We start from the raw sequence: 19,930 nt of genomic DNA, 5'->3' as shown, positions 1-19,930 counted from the left end.
TCCTTGTACTCCCAAGCAAGCAGCTGTGGAGCTGCATCCCAGGACAGGTTTGGACAGATCACAGTGGAGAGGTGATAATAATGTGTCTGTCATTTTACTCAGACATGCAGGATCTTGCAAACCGCAAATACCGTTAACTGGCTCGGACGACTCTGTTCCAACAGCCCCTGGAAGCCATGCCGACTGTGGGGCTGGTGTTTTCTTTCTAATTTTTTTAATAACCATTTTTTAATCATTGGTCTTTTTCATTTTTCACTGACCGGGGAATTGTGTCACAAGTTACTTTGTTTCCCTTTCAGCATGCACAGGGATGTGGGCAGTGCATCATGGGAGAGGTACATAAGACTTAGACAGACTGTCTATAAAACTAGAAAGGCCCAGTCCCAGCTGATCCCACTCCTCAGCCCCCTCGTTCATTCCTCCAGAATTAAAAATGAGGATTGAGTGGCTCTGGAGTGTGGAAATCTCAGATCTCTGACTGATTCGGGCCAGTGGTGATGACAGGATGTGACTGTTTAAACCAACAGGACAGTAAAGGATGGACATATAAGGGGACATAACCATACCTAGTGTTTTATCTCCATAGGCTCAGAGCTCTGTGCAAAGGGAAGGCAATAGCATTATCCCCACTTGATGGAAACTGAGGCACAAAGAAAGGCAGCGACTTGCCCCAAGGTCACCCAGAGAGACGAGGAATGGAACCCAGGATGCGTGAGGATCAGACTTCCCCAAATCTTTCCAAAACCTCCCCTGGCTGCCAGTGTTCCCTCTAATCCTTTCCATCCAGGTGGGGAATAAATGTGATGTGCACCAGGGCACGTGCAGACGTGCACCACCAGGAGAAACACAAATCCAGCTCAAGAGATAAAATTCCATTTAATTGGTTAACTGGTTCAGTGGAAGTTTTAACCAGTTAACCAATTAAAGGGGGAGGGCTGGGGAGGCTGCAGCAGCCTCCCCAGCTGCCCACCCTCACCTGTGGCATGCCAGAGACTGGGACTGCTTTCGCCCACTGGAGCTTCCCTGCCCATGGCAGAGCAGCTGTGGTACCCGGTGTGCCACAAGCAGGGATGCTCCAGCCAGGCAGAGCAGCCTCTGGATATTTAAGATGAGGATTGCCAGTTAACCATTAGCCTCCCTAACCTAGCTGTGGTTGCTCTGCTAATCAGCTGGGTGGCGTTGATATTTCTTCTGAGGAGCTGCACACGTGCTTGGCTTAGAGGGCACACAGCAGGCTATAACCATGCCATGGGGACATGTTCCACCCAGCTGGGAATGTCATTAGCCCCACCTCTGACCCTAATACTATCACTCTCAAGAACAGAACACCATAAAATTGCCTCTTCACCTGGGATGCCTCACGGAGACGGAGATACAAAGGTGCGCATGGCATCCTAGCCCTGAAAGGCCCCTCTTTCCAAAGCAACAAGGCCCTTGGCCTGCTGTGTGCAGTCCAGATCACCTCCCACAGAAGAAGGCTCTACCCTGAACACACAGATGTTACAAGGTTGCCTGTGCCAAGGTGAGCCCATATCATCCCATCAGAGGATTGGCTTTGCCCTGCCCTAGGGCTTACCCCATACCTGCAGGACTTGTGACCTCCAAACCCAGCTCTGATGGGGTTGTGCTATTAGAGAGTCCCCCTGGCTGCACCCTGGTTCTAACAGCAGAACCGCAAATTTACTCTTCTTCAGCCTGCATATTTCTGTGCTTACTCTCTGGCCATTACCCCTAATTACAGTCCCTGGGTTCCCCCTAATGGGTTCCCCTCTCTCCCTGACATTTACATCTTAAAATACACATCAGTATGATATGTCTCACAACCTCTGTTAGTCATTGCTTGGCTGAGCCACACACGTCTTCCCCTGTCTGACTCGCTCTCTGTCGGGCTACTTTGGTCCCATGGCCAAGTGCCACTCAAAAGCAAGCAGAAAACCCAGCAACATTCAGTTGCTCAGGGATGCACTGAGAACTTACAGGAGGAAAGGGTGAAGATACAGGGTTGGGGAGTCTAGCTGAAAACCCTGGTGCAAGGAGATAGGGCAACAGAATCTGACCTGGAGTCAGATCCTAATCAACCCTAATCCTACTAGGGTTCCCTGAACAGAGACTGGGGCCCCACAGTGCATAACCAGAGACAGCCTTTGCCCCAGAGGCCTCCAATCTAAAGAGAGAGAATTCTGCTTCTCCTTCATGTAATCACCACCCCATTTTCCTGGAAAGGAAACTAAGGGAAGAGCTTTTCTAAGATCCCCAGGGGGGCTGTGGCCACATCAGAGCAGCTCTCCTTGTGCATTCTGTCTGGAGCCAAAGAACTAAACACCAACAGCTCCTCAAGGATGCTGCCTTACTGCTGCAGAAAAGCTGCAAGGTTCCAGGGTGGGCAAGCAGGGCTTCCACGCAGTCCTTGCATTGTTGTGAACTGTCCCATCCCCGAGGCCTGGTGGTTTCCAGGGGCTCTCAGTATTTTCCAGTTTGGAGTCCAAAGGGCTCTGGAAAGCCAGAGAGAGAATTATTGTGAAACATCCTTTTAGCAAAGAACGAAAGTCTGGGTTCAAATGGTGGCCCCACATCCTAAAATCATTCACAGTGAGTTTTCTGGTTCCTTGTGCACAAGAGAGCTCTCCTGGCTGCGTGCGGTGCAGCCCCTTGGAAATGAAATGCTGGCCTGCAAAGGTTGAGATGGGAGCTCTTTGCTAAGGAAGCCCCAAACTCCAGCCTTCAGCACCCCTCTGCCCCAAGGAAGTGACACACTCCGTGATGGGAATGGCAGTACAGTTCGGGCCCACGAAAGCGAGCGCTTCTTTATGCAGCACATCTTCCGAGCGTTGAACTTGCTGCTGGAGATGCTGTTAGTGGATCGGCACCTGCGCAGGCTAAAACAAAGACATCGAACCCAGGCTTTGGGGCCGTCGCTGATCATGCCAGAGATCAGGAGTGAGTGTTCCTCTCCGAGCATTGCTCAAAGGGCAGGTGCACTACGGTTTATTTTATTGCCACGTGCACGCACACACATCTAGCCTCAGGTATGCACTCCCCCACTGGAGCTAATGGATTGATGCTCTGATCCAGGATGACACTTTCTATGCTCCCAAACATGAGGTCAGGTGCTCTTGCCATGTTGTGTGTGGGACACACATGGAATTCAGGAATCTTTACTTGGTCAGGCTACTCAGCAGTCATGATACGTCTCATATTTGACAGGGCACAGGCTGCTTTGCACACGGAGCAAGTGGTGGCTAACACCTTTCAGTGTGGGGAGGTGCCTCTTGTGAAGGCTGTTCTGCCCTGCTCTGTAATGCGCCTGGGCCTGGGGAAAAGCTCACGCTTATTAGAGTTGTGCTGCTGATGTGAGAGCTGAAGTGGCTTTTCCTAAGAGCTGTATTTGTTAATTGGATCCTACGTCCAATGTGCCTTTTGTTCTTGTTTTTTGTAATTGCATCACCTTCCCAGTGTACAGGTCCAGGCTTCCTCTTGGCAACCAGAACCCCAAATCCCAAAGGGAGGCAATAATCACTGGATAACAGACAGAGCAGCCTCCTTCTCCCTCTGCATGGACGACGTGGTTCTCTTCTGTGCCCCTGCTCACTATTGTTGGTGCCGAAGTCATCCCCTCTGCAGCTTCTGACATTGGACAGCATCCTTTTGTATCCTCCTCCCCGACTCCCCATGGGATTTCAAATCTCTGCAGGAAACAGGTGTGCTTGAGCTTGGCTGCCCTGAAGCATCTGGAGCGTGAGCTGTAGATTGCCACGTGACAACAGAGGGCTCAGGTTTACACTATAGGAAGCTATTTGAGTTTTGCTATTGAAGTCACAGTCAGGCTCAAAAAGAATTGGCAGATACAGGCTTGGAGAGGTGAGCAAATGGCCCCCAAAACTCCTGCTTTTCAACCAGTGAACAAGATTTAATGATATTGCTTTAGCAAGTAAAACAGTGGGAGCAGCCAAGCAGCCATTAGCATAGCAGATGTCAGCATCCTGCCACAGGTCCCTAAATATGTAGGTTCACAGCAAGAGCCAGTCCCTGCTCCAACGAGATTACACTCTAAATAGACAAACAGGAGAAATTAGTGATTTTTATCCCTGTCTTCAGAAGAGGAACTCGGATTCAGAGAGACAAGTGACCTCTCCAGTCCCTATATTATAAAACCATCCTCCTTCCAAGCCAGGGAATAAGACAGCACACTGGTATGTTGCTTCTGCTCCTGAAGCCAGCACTTGAATCTATCAGAATGCCACTAATCTGCTCTGATACAGAAGAGGAAAAACCCTGATTCTTCCCATTAGCAGCAAAAAAATACAGCAGGCAAACAGAGCAGCTCGACAACCCCTGTTCAACTCGGCCTGTTACAGGCAGGTGGCCTGTATGACTTCCGTGGACCAGGCCCAGCAGAGCCTGTTAGTGACTTCATAAAGGTGCTGGCATTCCCCGTTCTCTGGAAGCGAGTCTGCTGTTTGTAGAGGTGCCTGACGGACTGCCTGCGGGAGCCAAGGCCTTACACACAGAATAGTTGCAGAGTGGGCTGCACTGGTGAAAGCTCCACAGCTGGGCAATTCATCTGGGCAGCCTAGATGCCGCGGGGAGAAGGAAATTAACCCTTCATGGCCACTGCGGTCCAAGGGCTCTTAGGGCTACGGAGAGAGGGGTCCAGTGAAGAGAGTAAGACAGTGACCGTGGCTCACCCCCTTGAAATCAGTGGAGTCACTTTGGGTAGCGTGGGAACAGGCCCAGGATCTTACCAGGTGTGCAAAGGCCCAGGAAGCTTTTAGTGGTGCACTGCCAGTCAGGGCCACTGTGCCAACTCTGCTGCAGCCCTTGTGGTCTGGGTCCCCAGACCCGTCAATCCGGGCTGGAAGTTTGTTTGGGTGGGGCTGAATTAGACCCTGGCAGTGTGACAGTGTGCCAGGCAGGGGACCGTGTGACTAGAGGGGGCCAGAGCAGGAAAGGTCCAGGTGAAATCAGTGGAGTTGCTCTGGGTACGAAGGGAACAGGCACAGGATCAGTACTACAGACAAAGGCCTCTATAATTACAGGCGGCTATGCAGCTTCTTAGGGCTGTACGTTTCTGGGAGCTGCCTAAGGTAGCAGATTCGTCCTGGCGACCCTTCTGCCATGAGCGCAGCTGGGCCAAATCTGCCACCCCAGGAGCCAGGTAGCAACGCCGCTCACTTAAAGGTGGCCCAGCCAAGCGTCAGGTGGATGGGCCAAACCAGAGAGGTGGTTGGCAGCACACTCAGGCATTGCTCTGGGCAGAGCTCACCTCCGGGGACCTCCAGCTATACGGAGGGCGGAGTGCAGCTGTCCTTAGGGTGGAGCAGCACACGCTGCTGGCGTGAGCACAGAACATGTGTTGTTTATTGGTGATTACAAAGAAGTTTGAAATGGGAAAAACCAAACAAGCAAACCACAGAGTAGCGTGTGAGGCTGCGGCCTGGACACTCCAAGACAGCAGGGCCGCCCACTCCTCATGCAGCTCACTGAGCTCCGACCAGATGCTGGCAGCTACCAGGTCTGGGGTCCAGCTCCCCCCGTCCCAGCCCTCAATCTCCAGACCCAGGTCTGTCTTCCATCCGTTCAGAGTCAGAAACACACAGAGAGATTTTCAGGAGCCCCAAATTGGTGTGGAAAGGGGGCACCTGGCTAAGCATACAAATGGCGCCTGCATTTCAGTGCATGTACCTGCACCCGCAGAGCTGTGGGAATCCGTCCTGTGCGAATCCTTTCTGTGGCCATTGGTCCTGGCTGCTGACCAGGATGGATTTGCCCCATATGGGACTTTCTCTTGTTACCCCAGGCGTAATAAGGTCCAGTCCCTCCACTGATGTAAAGCAGCCAGGCCACGCTGCCATCAGATGACTTCAGAGGTATAACACGGGGGGGAATGGTGTGTGCTGAGGCGCAGGATGCTTTTAATGGAGCACTGCTCATTTACAGCCGCCTTCCCTATCTAACCGGGCTTTGCTGGCAGCAGAGAGGTGGGAGAATTCCCTCTTCATGCTGCAGAGCAAAAGGCATCAGTCTCTGCATTCCAGCAGCTCCTGAGATAATGCAACTGATACCACAGTCATGTTGGGACAGCCGACTGCTCCAGCGTCTTCCAGGGCCTGCCAAAAATAGCTCTTCTGAACACCGCCATGCACATTCCTCCTCAAGCCCTCCGTATCTGGCACTCCCAGTGTGAGAGCCATGCCCTGCTGGTGACAACAGAAAGGCTCCCACTCCAGGTCTGATCTCCACTGCCAATGCTTTCCTGCTTCTGCTATTTCGGACTGTTCCAGCTTTTGCACCCATTCGGATTCCTTTTCAGCTGCTTGGAGACAAGCTAATGGGTCCCGAGCTCAGAGGCAGCATATGCTCTGACTCCTGGCCCCAGATCTGATTGAGGGACTTTTGGCAGTCTGCTGGGCATTCCCCATTACAAAGGAGCAGTGCCATGAGTTTGTGATTTCCTACCGCTGCTCCGGCAGGGAGCCAGATTTTTGCCACTGTTTGTGTATTTCAGATGATGATTATAGCAGGAGCAACCAACTTTTGAGACACACAAGTTTCAGTCATCCTCCAGCGTTTCCTGTCAGCTGAGAGCTTGGGCAGCTACCCAGGAGAGATTCAGGTGCCGTCCAGCTGATTCGCAGAGCGCCCACAGACACCCACAGTGGGCAGCGTACGTTTCCAGGGTGGTGCTCACCTGCACATGCCCCAGTGCACATAACAAAACTTTTTAGAGGGAATCTTGTCATCCTCTTGTCTTCACTGACCAAATATGGTATTTTGAGTTCCTTGTTCCCCCATCCCAGCCCTCACCCTCACATTATGCAGTAAGTAATCAAGCTGTGAGAGCAGTGAATCAATCTAATTAGCAGAAACTTTGGTCTATAACATGTTCGTCTTGGTGGCGTCCGACTTAGCTGTGGGGATGCACTTGGGTTGTATGAGGTCACCTAATCCACGGGTCTGCATCATGACAGGAGGGATTTCATGTCCTGACAGGCTGGGATTGAGTCCCAGCCTTGAATCTCCCCAGTCATGGAGATGGCCACAGCCTCTCTTAGCACCTTGGTTCCATTCCCTGGATTGGGGCTGAAACAATGTACGTGAACTGGGCACTATGTGCACCCTGTGCCTAGGTCAAGCTCTCAGTGTCGTGCTGCTCCACTTCACTTTGAGTGCTACCCAGTTTCTAGCTATGGACTGCCAGCTTGGTAACCAGCTGAGGTCTGTTGGGAGTGAGCGTTGTGCCCTTTCTCCAACACCACCCCCTCCAAGACCATGATGGAGAGTTACATCTTCCAGGCAGATATGGCATTTGAGTCTCTATTGCCCCACACCATGTACAGTCACATACAGTTGCTGAGCACTAGTGTCAGCTATTAACAAGGCCAGGCACCAAAGAATCAGGCCCACGATGCTGCTCTGGATGGACCCTCTGTCTGTTCTGGTTCTCAGGGAATGCAGGGCTGAGTCCAGCTCTGAAGGAGGAAGGTAGCTTGATTCCTTGGTCTCCTTTCCAGGCAGGCCGTGGGAGGCCAAAGACCCTATTAACGGTTCTGCTGGATTTGGTGAGGACGCTAACGTTCTGAGAGGGGAGGGAAGCAGCAGTCAGTCAGAAACTGTACTCGAGAAAAATACTAATTATCTATCAGTTACCAGCTGGCTGGCGTGGCAAGGGGACCGAATGTGAGAAAACAGCCGAGATCAGCTCCCAGTTCCAGCGTGTACAGGCAGCTTCAGGGAACGGAGAGTCCTGACAGCTTCCAACAAGCAGGCAAGCACCCTGCATGCCCTGTCTTGTACAGCTGCAGATCCTTCCCCTCCTCTCACCCCAGGAAACAAGCCACCAGAGGGGCCTGACACGGCACAGAAAAAATCTCATTTTCGGGATCTGTGCCACCCCGTAGCACTCCACTGACAAAGATTGTTGGAAAAACAACCTGGGTTGGAGGTTTTTGCACAAAATATACCAATGACTTTATTTCAGAAGGACCGTACTAAGAACAGAAACCACCAATGCACTGTGGAGGGACAGGCTTGGTCTGACAGGCACACCTGATTCACACATGCCTTCTGCTGGAGAGTCCCAGGGAGGAGACCAAAAGAAACATTTTCTGACACACATATGCCCTCAATCTGCCAGTGAAGCCTTGGTCCCCTTCTCCATTGCTCCCTTTCATAGAATGGTACAAGCCCAGATTTGAAGGGATGAATTACAATGTAGTTGGACCTCCTTCACCGCATAGGCAAGGGACCCTGATCACTCATTGCCACACTGAACCCATCATTTGTGTTGAGCTAGAGTTTATCTTTTGAAAGAAATTCAGTCAACTGAGATGCTTCAAATGCTAAAGAAACACAACCCTTGGTAAGCTGTTTTCACTGTCTAGGAGTTGCTCCTTTATTTCTAGTCTGAATTGGTCTTGCTTCAGCTTCCAAGCATTGGATCTCATTATGTTTTATGAGTCTAAACTAAAGAGCCATGAATGACCAGAAATCTTCTTTCTTGCAAGTGCCTGACATAGCAGTATGCCAAAGTGCATTGTGCCACTTTTAGGGTGTGGTAGCAGGCCACTTAGTACCTGGCAAGTTGACGATCGCAGATTTAAACCCCGGCTTGCTGTGCACTCATCCCCAGTGTACAGATGCTCTCAGACAAATGCCTTACAGAAGTTGAATTGTGTTAAATGCACAGCAAGCTTGATCCTGCCATAAGTGCAGGGGACAGGACTTGATGACTCTTGAGGTCCCTTCTAGTTCTAGTGTTCTATGATTTGATGTCAACAGATACCTTTATCAACCAAACTTGTGTGCTCATGAAAGCACAACACCACAGACCTATTGACAAAATATACTCTCCATAAACTCCACATTGACTGGTATTTATTATGTTATCACTTTTTAGTTCTTTATAATTGTGCCCCATTTCAGCCTATGCACGATTATGCCATGGATCCCTGTCACAGTAACTGTCAATAGGTTCTATGATAATCCACTCCAGTCCAGTGCTCTAAGGTTTGTTAAAAAATTACATCAGCAGTTCAGAGAGTTTCTTTGCCAATTCTTTTTGTACTCTTGGGAGCATGTTATCTGGTCCTGTTTATTTTTAAAATGCTTAACTTTTAACAGTTGCTGTTTACAATCCTTCCTTGTACTGCTGGAACAGAAAACATTTCCTTATAGCTATGAGATATGAAAATGTCTTGCTTCTTTCTGATTTTGGAATTGCTGACAACTTTTCTGCATTGTGACTGATCATTTTTGTTTAGCATCAGATGTACAGTATTACTAGGCTTTTGTTTGTTCTTGATATATTTGAAGAAACCTTTTTTACTGTCCTTAACCCTCTCGCAAGAGATTTTTTTTTCATTGATACCTTTGGCTTTCCCTTATCAATTATTTGCATTTCTTAAATACTAATAAGTATGTATTGCTCTCAGTATGTTTGTGTTTAGTTTTTCATATACAGTTATTGATGCCTTCCCCTTCTTCTCATAACCAGCACAGTTATTCAGCCAAGTTACCCTTCTTATGGGAATGTGGAGTTTGAGGACTCTTTTGGAGCATCTAGAATACTATTCTTAAACAAGTCCCAACTATCATTTTTTGCATTTAAATATGCCCTCCCACTCCGTTTTGCTCATAACTATGGTTAGCTCTAAGGAATTGGCCTTTAAACAGCACCATGTGCAGGTTGGAACTATATGCTGTTTGTACACAGCAAGTGAAATTGAAGTGTGGTCACTTGATCCAGTTACGGTCATTTTTTTTGCACAAATACTCATTCTCCAGATGTGTATCCAGTATGGTGCCAATGCCTGCGATCAAGTGAGCAGAAAACAGACCTGGAAAAAAAATTTATTTCTTGAAACACCAAATACAAAATTACAAGGTTGAGACATTCATGAATCATGTGGTGGTGGAAGCTGGGGTTTCACTGCCAATCCAGAATGACCAGTACTTGTTGAAAGAGATGTTATAGTGGTCACTGGCATAGTTACAAGGGAATCTATGCTGTCTTTGGCTATATAGCTGACTTTGAAACCAAGTGTCTCCCACAAATTCCTCTGCACAAAACAGAGAAATTAGAGGCCTGATTCTGATTTCACCCAGGTTTTACAGGGTGTACCTATGTAGACTTTAGCAGAGTTGCTGCAAACTGACTCACAATGGAATATATTTCTCTACCCCACATAGTCACTCTTTCACTGTGATATTAAGGTGCCTACAACTTCCTGGAGGCTAATTTTCTAATGATATATATTGGCCATAGACTTTAACCTACGCTGAAGCCGATTTACACACTCGAATGCATGCCTGGGGATGGTTATTCAGGGGTCCAAATATGAAAACTAGCCTCTTGTGTCTGTCACTCCCCCTCCACACAGATCAGGTTCATTCCAAGTGTACCACAGTGGAACAGGCTGAAGCAGTCTGGGACTTTCATTCTAATGCAAGTGGAGTCCTGATGACTCTGAATGAAATGCAAGCAGTTTCCACTGAGCTTCACATGAGCTAAGAATCTCCTACTTGGATTATTTGTCTTGCATTAATGCACAGTCCCAGAAAGACCCCAGTTTCCTGAAGCGGACCCTGTAATATCTGAGGCACTGAATATCCTGCAAAAGAGTCCATCCTACCTTTTCTGTGGCACCCACTGAACAATGGGGGAGGAGTGCTGTGCGGATGCCCAGGCAGTGGAGACGTTATCAACAAAGCCGAGGGTACCTAGATGTCAAGGGACAGAGGACACTATCTCCAGCCCCAGAACCAAAGCACTCAGTAACCATGGACAGAACAGTCAGCCACAAAGGGCTTGTTTTGAAACAGCAGGAAGGATGTGATGCAGCCGGGCTGCATGGGATGAGCTCAATACACTTGTTTCTGTGCTGCTCTCTCCTGAACTGTCGCTGCAGCTGTTGTGGGAAGGATACAAGATGGAGTACATACACACTGTGTATATTCCAGGTAAATTCTGAGAGCAGGAGAATGTATTTTCCTAGTCGTTCATTCAGTTGGGACAGGTGTGTGTTTTCCTTTGATTCACGTGTATTGATCAGCTCCTGTCCGGAGACCTGTTTTGTTCATATCAGGAGCATGCTAAGAATCCAGGCAGGTGCTCTCTGAAAGGCCTGCCCACAAAAGCTTATGCTCCAAAATATCTGTTAGTCTATAAGGTGCCACAAGACTTCTTGTTGTTCTCAAAGCTACAGACTAACAGAGCTACCTCTCTGATACTTGTCTCTGTCTCAGTGAATCCAGATGGTTAGCACCATCTGCACTGTCTCTGACTTTTCCCTATCTCTCCAGATTTGCATCACTGGTGGGAAACACCAGACCACATAGGCTACTGGCTTGCCCCAGGGAACACTTGGCTTATTTTCCTCGGCTCTCTGCTGCGAAGCTGATTATTAGTATTGGGCTCAAGATTAGTATTTTACAATTAGATAAATTATTAATCTAATTAATTATCAGCATAATCAATATTAGCTGATTATTATTAGCTGACTGTCTGGGTATGGGATGTCAAAGTGGAGGCATCATGATTACTGCAGCCCTGTCTCTTGTAGCTGACAAACCATGTTTGATGAGCACTGCGTAGTTCTCCCAGCTCTGTGTGGTGGCTCCCAGCCCATGTGAGCCCTGAGGAAGTAGGAATCTCAGAGATAAGACCTGGCTCGGTATTTGCATTTGCTTTCCTTATGGTGTCCCACCAGAGAACCACGGTTTGGCCAGAAAATGTGCCCAAATCTGGCCCTGTTAACTTGCTTAGGTTCTTCTCTGGCTCCTGGCACAGTCCTGAGCAACGTTGCCTTTAATCTTTTCTATCCATGTGCAGAATACATTTTTATGTGCACCAAGACAGGTGGGAATGTGCACCAGCAGCAGCAACAAAAACCCTAGTGGTAGGCACTCTGCTAACCAGATGGGTGGCATTCAACTTTCTTCTGAGAGGTCACAGAAGCGCACAGCTCACAGGGTCCTGAGTCCCCCTCTGCCTGTTAGATGCCTACTGACTTTCACGGAGGAAGCTTTCCCTCCCAGGGAAGAGGAACAGGTTTGGGTTGTTTCTTACCCTTGAGGCCCAAAGTTAATCCCCCAGACCTAATACTGACAGGTACCTACCCCATTGTTAATCTCCACTCCCCAGGCCCAGAGAAGGGCAGGGGGCACTGCCTGTCTTCTTCACTAGAATGCTGGCCAAGCACATATTCCCCATAGGTGGCCAACTCCTCAGCTCAGGGGAGCTATGCTATTTACACCAGAGAATCTGGCCCTTTATGCCATGCAGCAAGGTAAGCACTGATCTGTGTAAAACAAGCCCAAACCCTGGTTTTAGAGGCTCGCTTGCTGTCTTAAAGCAGCTGCTGGACATGGAGCAGGTAGTGCTCTCCTGTATGGATTTACCTTCTACCTGCTTTATTTCACACCAGACTGGTCCTTTGCTGACACCAGCACTCACATATAGGGGTGTGTAATTGCCAGGGGATCATTCTGATGGTCACTGGTTGTGTGCTGAATGCTGCCGGAGTTCCCTACTTCAGCACTGTGCTGGGCATACTTAGACATCAGCAGCCCCTTTGCCTGCTCACCTGAGAGCACCCTGGAAGTGACCCCTCACTGCTCTCCCTCTTCATGTTCCTGGGGCAGCACGCAGCTATAGAGAATTACAAAGCAAACTGCAGGGAGACAGCTCTTATAACTCACCCTTTTAACCCCTTCCCTGCTTCACTCCTGCTAGGCAACGGTCAGTGTGCACTTTCTGTACCACTACCCAGTAGCTGCAGCTGGAGGAGTTGCATGTATGGGACAGGAACAGAGCAGAAGCCGCAGCACTTGGGATTTCCGGGCTCTGAGCCCGCACATTAAGCAGCTTTTAGTTCACCATTAAAAAGCTTTTCATTGTAATTAAACAAATCAGCGTTCTAAAATAGAAGTCACTATCACCCAGAGGGCTGATACCTGCAACTCATGATCTGCTGCGCCGCTTTGGTAGCATCAGCAACCCAGAACCTACAAGAAACCCCTTTGCTCCTTTTGTATGTCAGCTGTCTCACCTCTGTCTTTATACTGCAGCAGGCATTTCATCAGGGAAATGAACTCTGTCCGTAAGACGTCTCTCTTTTCCCAGGCCTTTCTTGGGGCTGGGATCAGAGCAGGGAACATTAAGAACATAAGAACGGCCTTAGTGGGTCAGACCAAAGGTCCATCTAGCCCAGCATCCTGCCTTATAACCGTGGCCAATGCCAGGTGCCCCAGAGGGAGTGAACCTGCCATCCATCTCCAGCTTCTGACAAACAGAGGCTAGGGACACCATTCCTTACAGAGCGTAAGTTGAATTGGGAATTTTTTTGTAAATACTTTGCTTCTGGAGCAATGTCAAGGACAGAGATATTTTACAAATAAATAAGTGTAAATATTTTTTCCTTTATAGACCATGTGTGTGCAAAAACTCTGGGTACCGCTGATGTGAAAAGCAGCACCCTTCTCTCTATAATTCCCCTCCCCTCTGCTGAGATGATGCTTTCCCATGACCTCAAAACATGCTGCAAAAGCAATCTCTTCGACAGAGCTGAGCATCTGGCTTTTGGGGTACTGGAAGGGGACGGGTCTAGGCAACTGTGGTTCCACTATCTATTGGCTGCTCGGCTCATTTTTCTTATTGGGGGCCAGTGCTGGATGATATTTTTGTTGTTACAAGTCTCATTATTATCAGGGCTCCTAGAGCTTGAGTGGTTCGTTTGCTATTACAATTCAAAAGAAACAATAAAGTAATAAAAGTCTGGGTTTCTATTTTGTCTGGAAACAAATCCTGGAAAGAAATGACTGCTATTTCCCCAAGTTTTGCTTGTGTTACATCTGCTGCCTCTAAAGGTGACAACTAAAATACCCTCTGTTAAGGACTGAACCACTGTCCATTTTGCAGCTGACACTGCAACCTCGGCAGTATCTCCACCTGCCTTGTGTAGCTCTCCGCGAAACGACACAAGGAGAGCAACAGGTGTGATGTGGGTTCATCGCAGACATTTCTACAGACATTCATGCATCTCGCTACCCAAGTCAAGAACTCATGCAACTTACTGTCCAGGTGGCGGACTTGGCCGTGCTGGATTGCTGAAAAGTCACCTCAAAGTGGTGGGGCCCAGGGTAGTCAGCATTGGAGGGGATGACAGGCGCTGGGGACATGGCGTCGAAGGTGGAGCTGGGCTGAGAGTAGGGCGAGTGCGTTGGGACATTGGAGGGGTGCTCAGAGTTGTAAGGGCTGGTGGAAGTTGCTCGGCTGCCGATGCTCTGATCCATGCTGCTGTTCAGCAAATTAAACTGGGACTGGAGGAAGGGAAAAAGGGAGGAGGGGAGGGGAAAAAAAGAAAACACCAGCCAGTTTAGAGACAATGAAACCTCAGCTACACTTCTCCAGGACTTCAGGTGTCCTGTTACAGCCTCCTTAAAGGGCCAGTGCACCAACAAGTTAGCTGACATAACTCCTTTGGGTGGGTTTGTTTTTAAAGCAGGTCACCACTCGCAAAAGGGATAAACCTGACACTTGAAAAATCTCCCTCTTTTGTAAGCTTCATTCACAAGGGAGGCAGTCAGGTGCCAAGGTTCCTAGATTGCCAGTGCAGGTAACAGGGTACAGCCACCTCTCATGCTGGCAGGGAAGTCGTTGCTCAGCTACAAGAGGAACATGCTTGCTATTCCCCTAATGGGACTGGCCTGCTGACTACAAAATGAAAACGACCCTAGAGCTCACCCTGTGGAACACACCCAGAGAGAAATCTACTGTGGCTACAGAATCCTACAGGGTACCTGAAAAGGTGCAATGGGAACGCTGTTAAGTTCTGGAGACGTTTAGAGGGATTTCTATAGATCCCTGTAGGTCCATCAGGGACCCTTCTGTAAGGGCTAGCTCACTTCCACTTCGATGAGGCCAACTCAGCCAGCCCAGAGCCAAACACTCCCAAACGTCACACAGGAACCCAGGCCAGGAACCAAACTTTCCATTGGCTCCTATCTTCCTAAAGGGCTGAAACAACCCCCAGATTCCAGCCATCCTGAGCTTTGTGGGTTTGAAATCGGGATCTCTTTTGTAGGTCGGGCCCTTCTTAGCTGTAGAGAAACCCCACCCCAGAAGCTCAGCAGTAACCAGACTTGAGACTATTTGGAAGGAAGAAACCTGAGACAAAATAATCAGCTCTGAAGCCTTGAGTCGAATTTACCTTCCAGCTTTCTGATGATCTTTTTTCCCATGTTTTGTACATTGCTTGAGGTGCTTGTGGATAAACACAGGGACTTCCAGCCCACAATTACCGCCCAGCTCCCCTCCAATTGGCTCCCACAATGAAGCCTGTATGTGACTTCATCCCCACAGCAAAGCAGTGGGATGCCACAAGTCCCGGACTGTGGACTCCATTGGGCAAAGTAATGCGGTGGAAGAAGGAACAGGTCTTGGAACATGCGTATGCACAGTACTCAGAAACAGACCATTCATCTCTGTGGAGTAAAAGACTCCCTGCTTCCTGCCTCACTCCAGCAGAGTCACCTTGAATGGAATCCGTGGGGGCTGGAATGTGAATGCTGCCGTCTCTGTGATCTCTGTGAACAGCTGGCACTACATCAGCAGTGGTTTCCCATGTACCCAGCAAAGGGGTTTTAAGGGATTCCCTCCCCTGCAAAGAGCTGCCTTCCAGCTGTGACCAGCCAACTGGATTCATCGTTGTCAGATCTGGGCAGCAGTGCCAGGCTGTGGCCAGCTGCTATCTATGCAGGTGCGCATGGAGACATACATGGAAGTGCTAACAGAAATTGTATGGTCTGGTGACCAGAGCACAGGGCTAAAGTGAGGATGTCACTAAACTAAATGTCCCGGTTTGTGCTGAACATAGACACGTAAACAGACACTCTGCTCTGGGGCCAGCTTGTTTTTCTGTATGTTACACTTGTCACAACTGTCATTGTGAATTGTGTTGTGTTCAGATCATTACCCAAACTGCAGATTACATGTTATTTCTTCTTTCATTCCTTACTTTCTCTTCCCAGCTTCAACCACCTTTCCATCTGCATTTCCTTTTCTCCCAGATTTACTGAATTTTCCTCAGTTTCCTATCTGATCCGTTTTCCCCACCAGAAAACTGGCACTGATTAGACAAACTGTCCCCCATCTGTCCCTTCTCTCCCAGTGTCTTCACATCACAGCTTGCTCCTGCTCTGCCCTGTCAGTCTAACACCACTGATGGACTGAACACCAAAAGCCCCACCACAGCCCAGGCAAACAATAGGGATGGATCTGCCCCCAAGGAATCAGCACACAGACTCTAGTCCCTAGCTGTGAAACCCATTGCAATGATTCTGCTGCCCCCAAAGCAACAAAGAGCCGGAAGGAGCTGTAAGAAATTTAGGAGAAAACAACTGTGAAAAGTTTAGCTCTTCTCGTAGCTGCGGCATGCCTGGAGCCAGACAGTGACGTCTGTACATGTACATGCATGCTGCAGAACACAGCTCCTGGGCTCAGCCCAGGGAAAGCTTGGCAGCCTCCCAATAACAAAGTCAAGAGTCAACTTGAGCAAAGGTCACTACTGCTCCAATGTGGGACAGAACATGGGGGAGGGGGAGAGGCAATGCCCCAATTAAAGGTAAATTGCATGGACAGCTCTGGAAATTCTAAGTGTCAGGGCAAGCAGGAGGGATGCCTTTTCTCAGCCACTTGGACTTCGGGTACCTAGTACTTGGTCTTGCAAAGTGCTGAGTCTGAGCTTGCAGGTGCAGCCCACTGGTGCACCTTTTCCAGGCCTCCTGCCACATGTCCTTTTCACCCTTCCACATCACCAGAAAGAAGGAGGATGAACCTGGCAGCTGCATTCAATTCCATAAGGCCATGGAATCAAATACTGGAGACACAACTCCCTAGATAAGTAGGTGGGACTTTCTGCACATGGAAGCATTTGCTAGCCAATGACAAGGCTTCATAATAAACGTGAAGCAAAAGCAGAGTTTGCTGGTGGCTTGTTTACTGCCATGAATCATCTTTGGGGATTGAACATAGGACCTCCTGCACCAATTGTTCTAGTGGACTTCTCTACTGACAGCTGTTGGTCAGTTGACCCCACAATGGATCAGCCACTGAACGAGGTCTTATTGTTAAACGTGACATGTCATAATCATTTGCTAGCATCAGTTACTGGGTGTATTGTTTAGTGGTGTTTTTGAGCCTGTGAAAATGTGGGCTTGATGCGATGTTAATCAGGTGTAACCCCAACAGGGACCTCTAGAGCTTAGTGCATGAGCTTGTATCACATGGGCTAAATGCCAGCTGCCTCTCAGCTTGGGCTGTGGAGCAGACTCATTCTTCCTCTCTGTAGGTGGTCTAATACCACTGCTTGCGAGTGAACCGCATCCAGTAGGTGTGCAGGTTACACTGGAGAGACACACAGAGATGGACAACCACCAACTCTCTCCCTTTCTGGGAATTAGCCTTGTTCTTGGCCTGTCATAAATCTGAAGAAGTGGATCTTACCCATGACAAGATCATAACTTAATAAATGTGTTAGTCTTTAAGGTGTTGCAGGACTGCTTGTTGTTTGTGAAGCTACAGGCCGACACGATTACCCCACTGAGACTATAACTCTTTTATGTCAGTGATGGCTGTTTCTAGGCCCCAGAGTGACCTTTCACTTCATGGGTTTTGGAAAGCAGGGACTAGCTGCCATTAAAGGGACCCCACAGACACACTGACTTGCTTCCTGACTGAACTTTCACCTCAGAGATTTGCGAAGAGGACATAGATGGTGGATGCTTTACTTAAAGGGGCCTGATTTTCTGAGGGGGGAGGCTTGCTCGGCACTTTCTGGAAATTGAGCCCTTTAAGGCATCTCAATTTGACCACTCGTAGTCACTGGTCTCTGTTGAGAATCTTGGACTTAAAGACATACTGAAATTCTTTGTGTAGCTCACCAGCATCCAAAGCCTTCCCGTCATGTCTGTATCGGTCTGCCTGTTCTAAGGATGTGGACAAGGAAATCAGACCAAAAAAGAACTGTTACTTCTGCCAATCCGGACTTTCAAATGGGCTTTATGGATCAAATGTCACCAAACAAACCTCATCATAGTCCTTAAGTGCTCAGAAATTATGCAGATGTGGCTGTGTCAACAGAGGGATCATTACATGCTTCTCCTTAAAGCAGTGGTGAACCTTCTTGATTTCACGGGGATGGGAAAGGGAAGAGAGTTGCACAAATATTTCCATCCAGAGCAGGACAAAGGATCTTTCTCTTAAATGAGATCTTCTCCTCTGTCTCTGTTAGGAGATGCATGTATGCGGCTGTGGGACAGGAAATCCTCAGAATCAGGGAGGTGTTGCATACTCTGAGTCTGTTTGTGAGATCACACTGACATAGAAAGACTCCTAAATATAAAAGTATCCGGAGAAGGGTTAGACAGAACATGCCACACCTGCCCCACTGGTTAAACCTTGGAGCAGTCCCAGTCGGAGAGCCATTTATTGGTCATCTCTCAGATTTTTCATGGAGTTACAGCTGCTTGTCAGTTCCACCGTGCCACTTGCTTTGGAGAAATGGCAGCATTTCTGGGTGGTCTTACAAAGCTAAGCCACTGGGAAGGGTTGGAATTTTATCTGGTAAAGGTTGCAGTTCACTGAGGGAAACAGCAGCAATGTTGGTTCCTGCCATTCATCAGAGTCGTCAGAGTGCCCTCTGTCCGTGCAAAGTGGAACTGCCAGACTGTAAATGAACCCTTGAGTAGGTCTCCGTGCTTGAGCAAGAAAACTTTCCCTTACATGCGATGTCTTGAATACCACAATCAGCATATGAATTACTCGGTGAGCTTGTTACACACACAGCACTGAACAACCTGCTCAGTCACTAACACAGCTGCCCACATGATGACTGCAGTGTCTGGTTCCCTGTTCATGCATGCACACCCAGATCCACCTCTTCACCCCTTCACACCCACACTGCTTCCCTACTTACCTGTGTGAGGATGGATTAACATTGCGATCACCTTTCAGAGGCAGACCGGACAATTCACTTTACACGAGTTATACCTTCTTTTCGCAGTTGGCAATAACACCGCCCATGGCTTGGGAGAACCTCAAAAGCACAGCATTGATGCAGTGAAAAGAAGACATTTGGCCAGATTTACTGCTGCTTGTTTTGTATGTCCTGAGCCAGGCTCTGCCTTCCTACAGAGCTGGTTTTCTGCATCTGTTCTCTATTTCCATGATCAAATATTTCCATTAGCAGCCAATGTCTGTGACACTCCTGGGATCACCCTGGTGTTCAGGGTGAGCCACTCTCACCTGCTCACAGAACAAGAGTCTTATCTGTGTCCACAGAGGAAAATCCATCCAACTCCACCAGCTGCTGGCAACTCATATGCTCTGCTCTGGGCTTTGCCAGCCCCACTCATTGCCATGGCTGGCTAGCAACTGGCACATGCCACCTTGTTACACTCCTTTTGTGGCCACCCTCCATGTACACTGATCTGCTGCCTCCATGGAAGCAACGCGTCACCCTCCACCTGCCTCTCCTCACTTCAATGTTCTCTTCCGCGCTAGGCACCAGATTGTGTCCACAGTAAAACCAGATATAAGTTTATTTAGCACCGCTTAAGATGACACTCCAATTTGGATGCAAGTAAAAGGACAGGAAACACCAGGGTTACAGATAAACACAAAATACACAGCGAAGTTGAGAACTTGTACTCATTAATCAGTTTCCTTCCAGCCTAATAAGGCATTTTTCACCTAGTGGTCTGTCCTAATGGCACTCGTCCAGTCCAGGGAGGTAGGATCCTCTTCTCATAGGACGCTCCTGCAGGCAGACCATCACCGCCATAGCAAATCCCTTCTTGTGCCTAGTTGTCATCAGGCTTGTCTATTTTATGGAGGCTCAGACTTTTTGTGAAGTCCATTTCCCTCTATTTT

At 48.6% G+C, this 19,930-nt stretch overlaps 1 protein-coding gene across 1 annotated transcript in view; it reads right to left on the bottom strand.

Moving 5' to 3' along the window:
* The window catches only part of TP73 (tumor protein p73), a 65,899-nt gene that overhangs the window by 30,711 nt on the left and 15,258 nt on the right, over positions 1 to 19,930 (bottom strand). Inside the window, exon 2 of the mRNA XM_075018037.1 lies at positions 14,074 to 14,319. Within this exon, the coding sequence (XP_074874138.1) occupies positions 14,074 to 14,319 (246 nt within the window). The remainder of the gene's footprint in view (positions 1 to 14,073; positions 14,320 to 19,930) is intronic.

This window comes from Carettochelys insculpta, chromosome 23, assembly GCF_033958435.1.
Source record: "Carettochelys insculpta isolate YL-2023 chromosome 23, ASM3395843v1, whole genome shotgun sequence".
Lineage (NCBI taxonomy): Eukaryota > Metazoa > Chordata > Testudines > Carettochelyidae > Carettochelys > Carettochelys insculpta.
The sequence above is the reverse complement of the archived record's forward strand: the minus strand, read 5'-3'. Positions and strand labels throughout refer to the sequence as shown.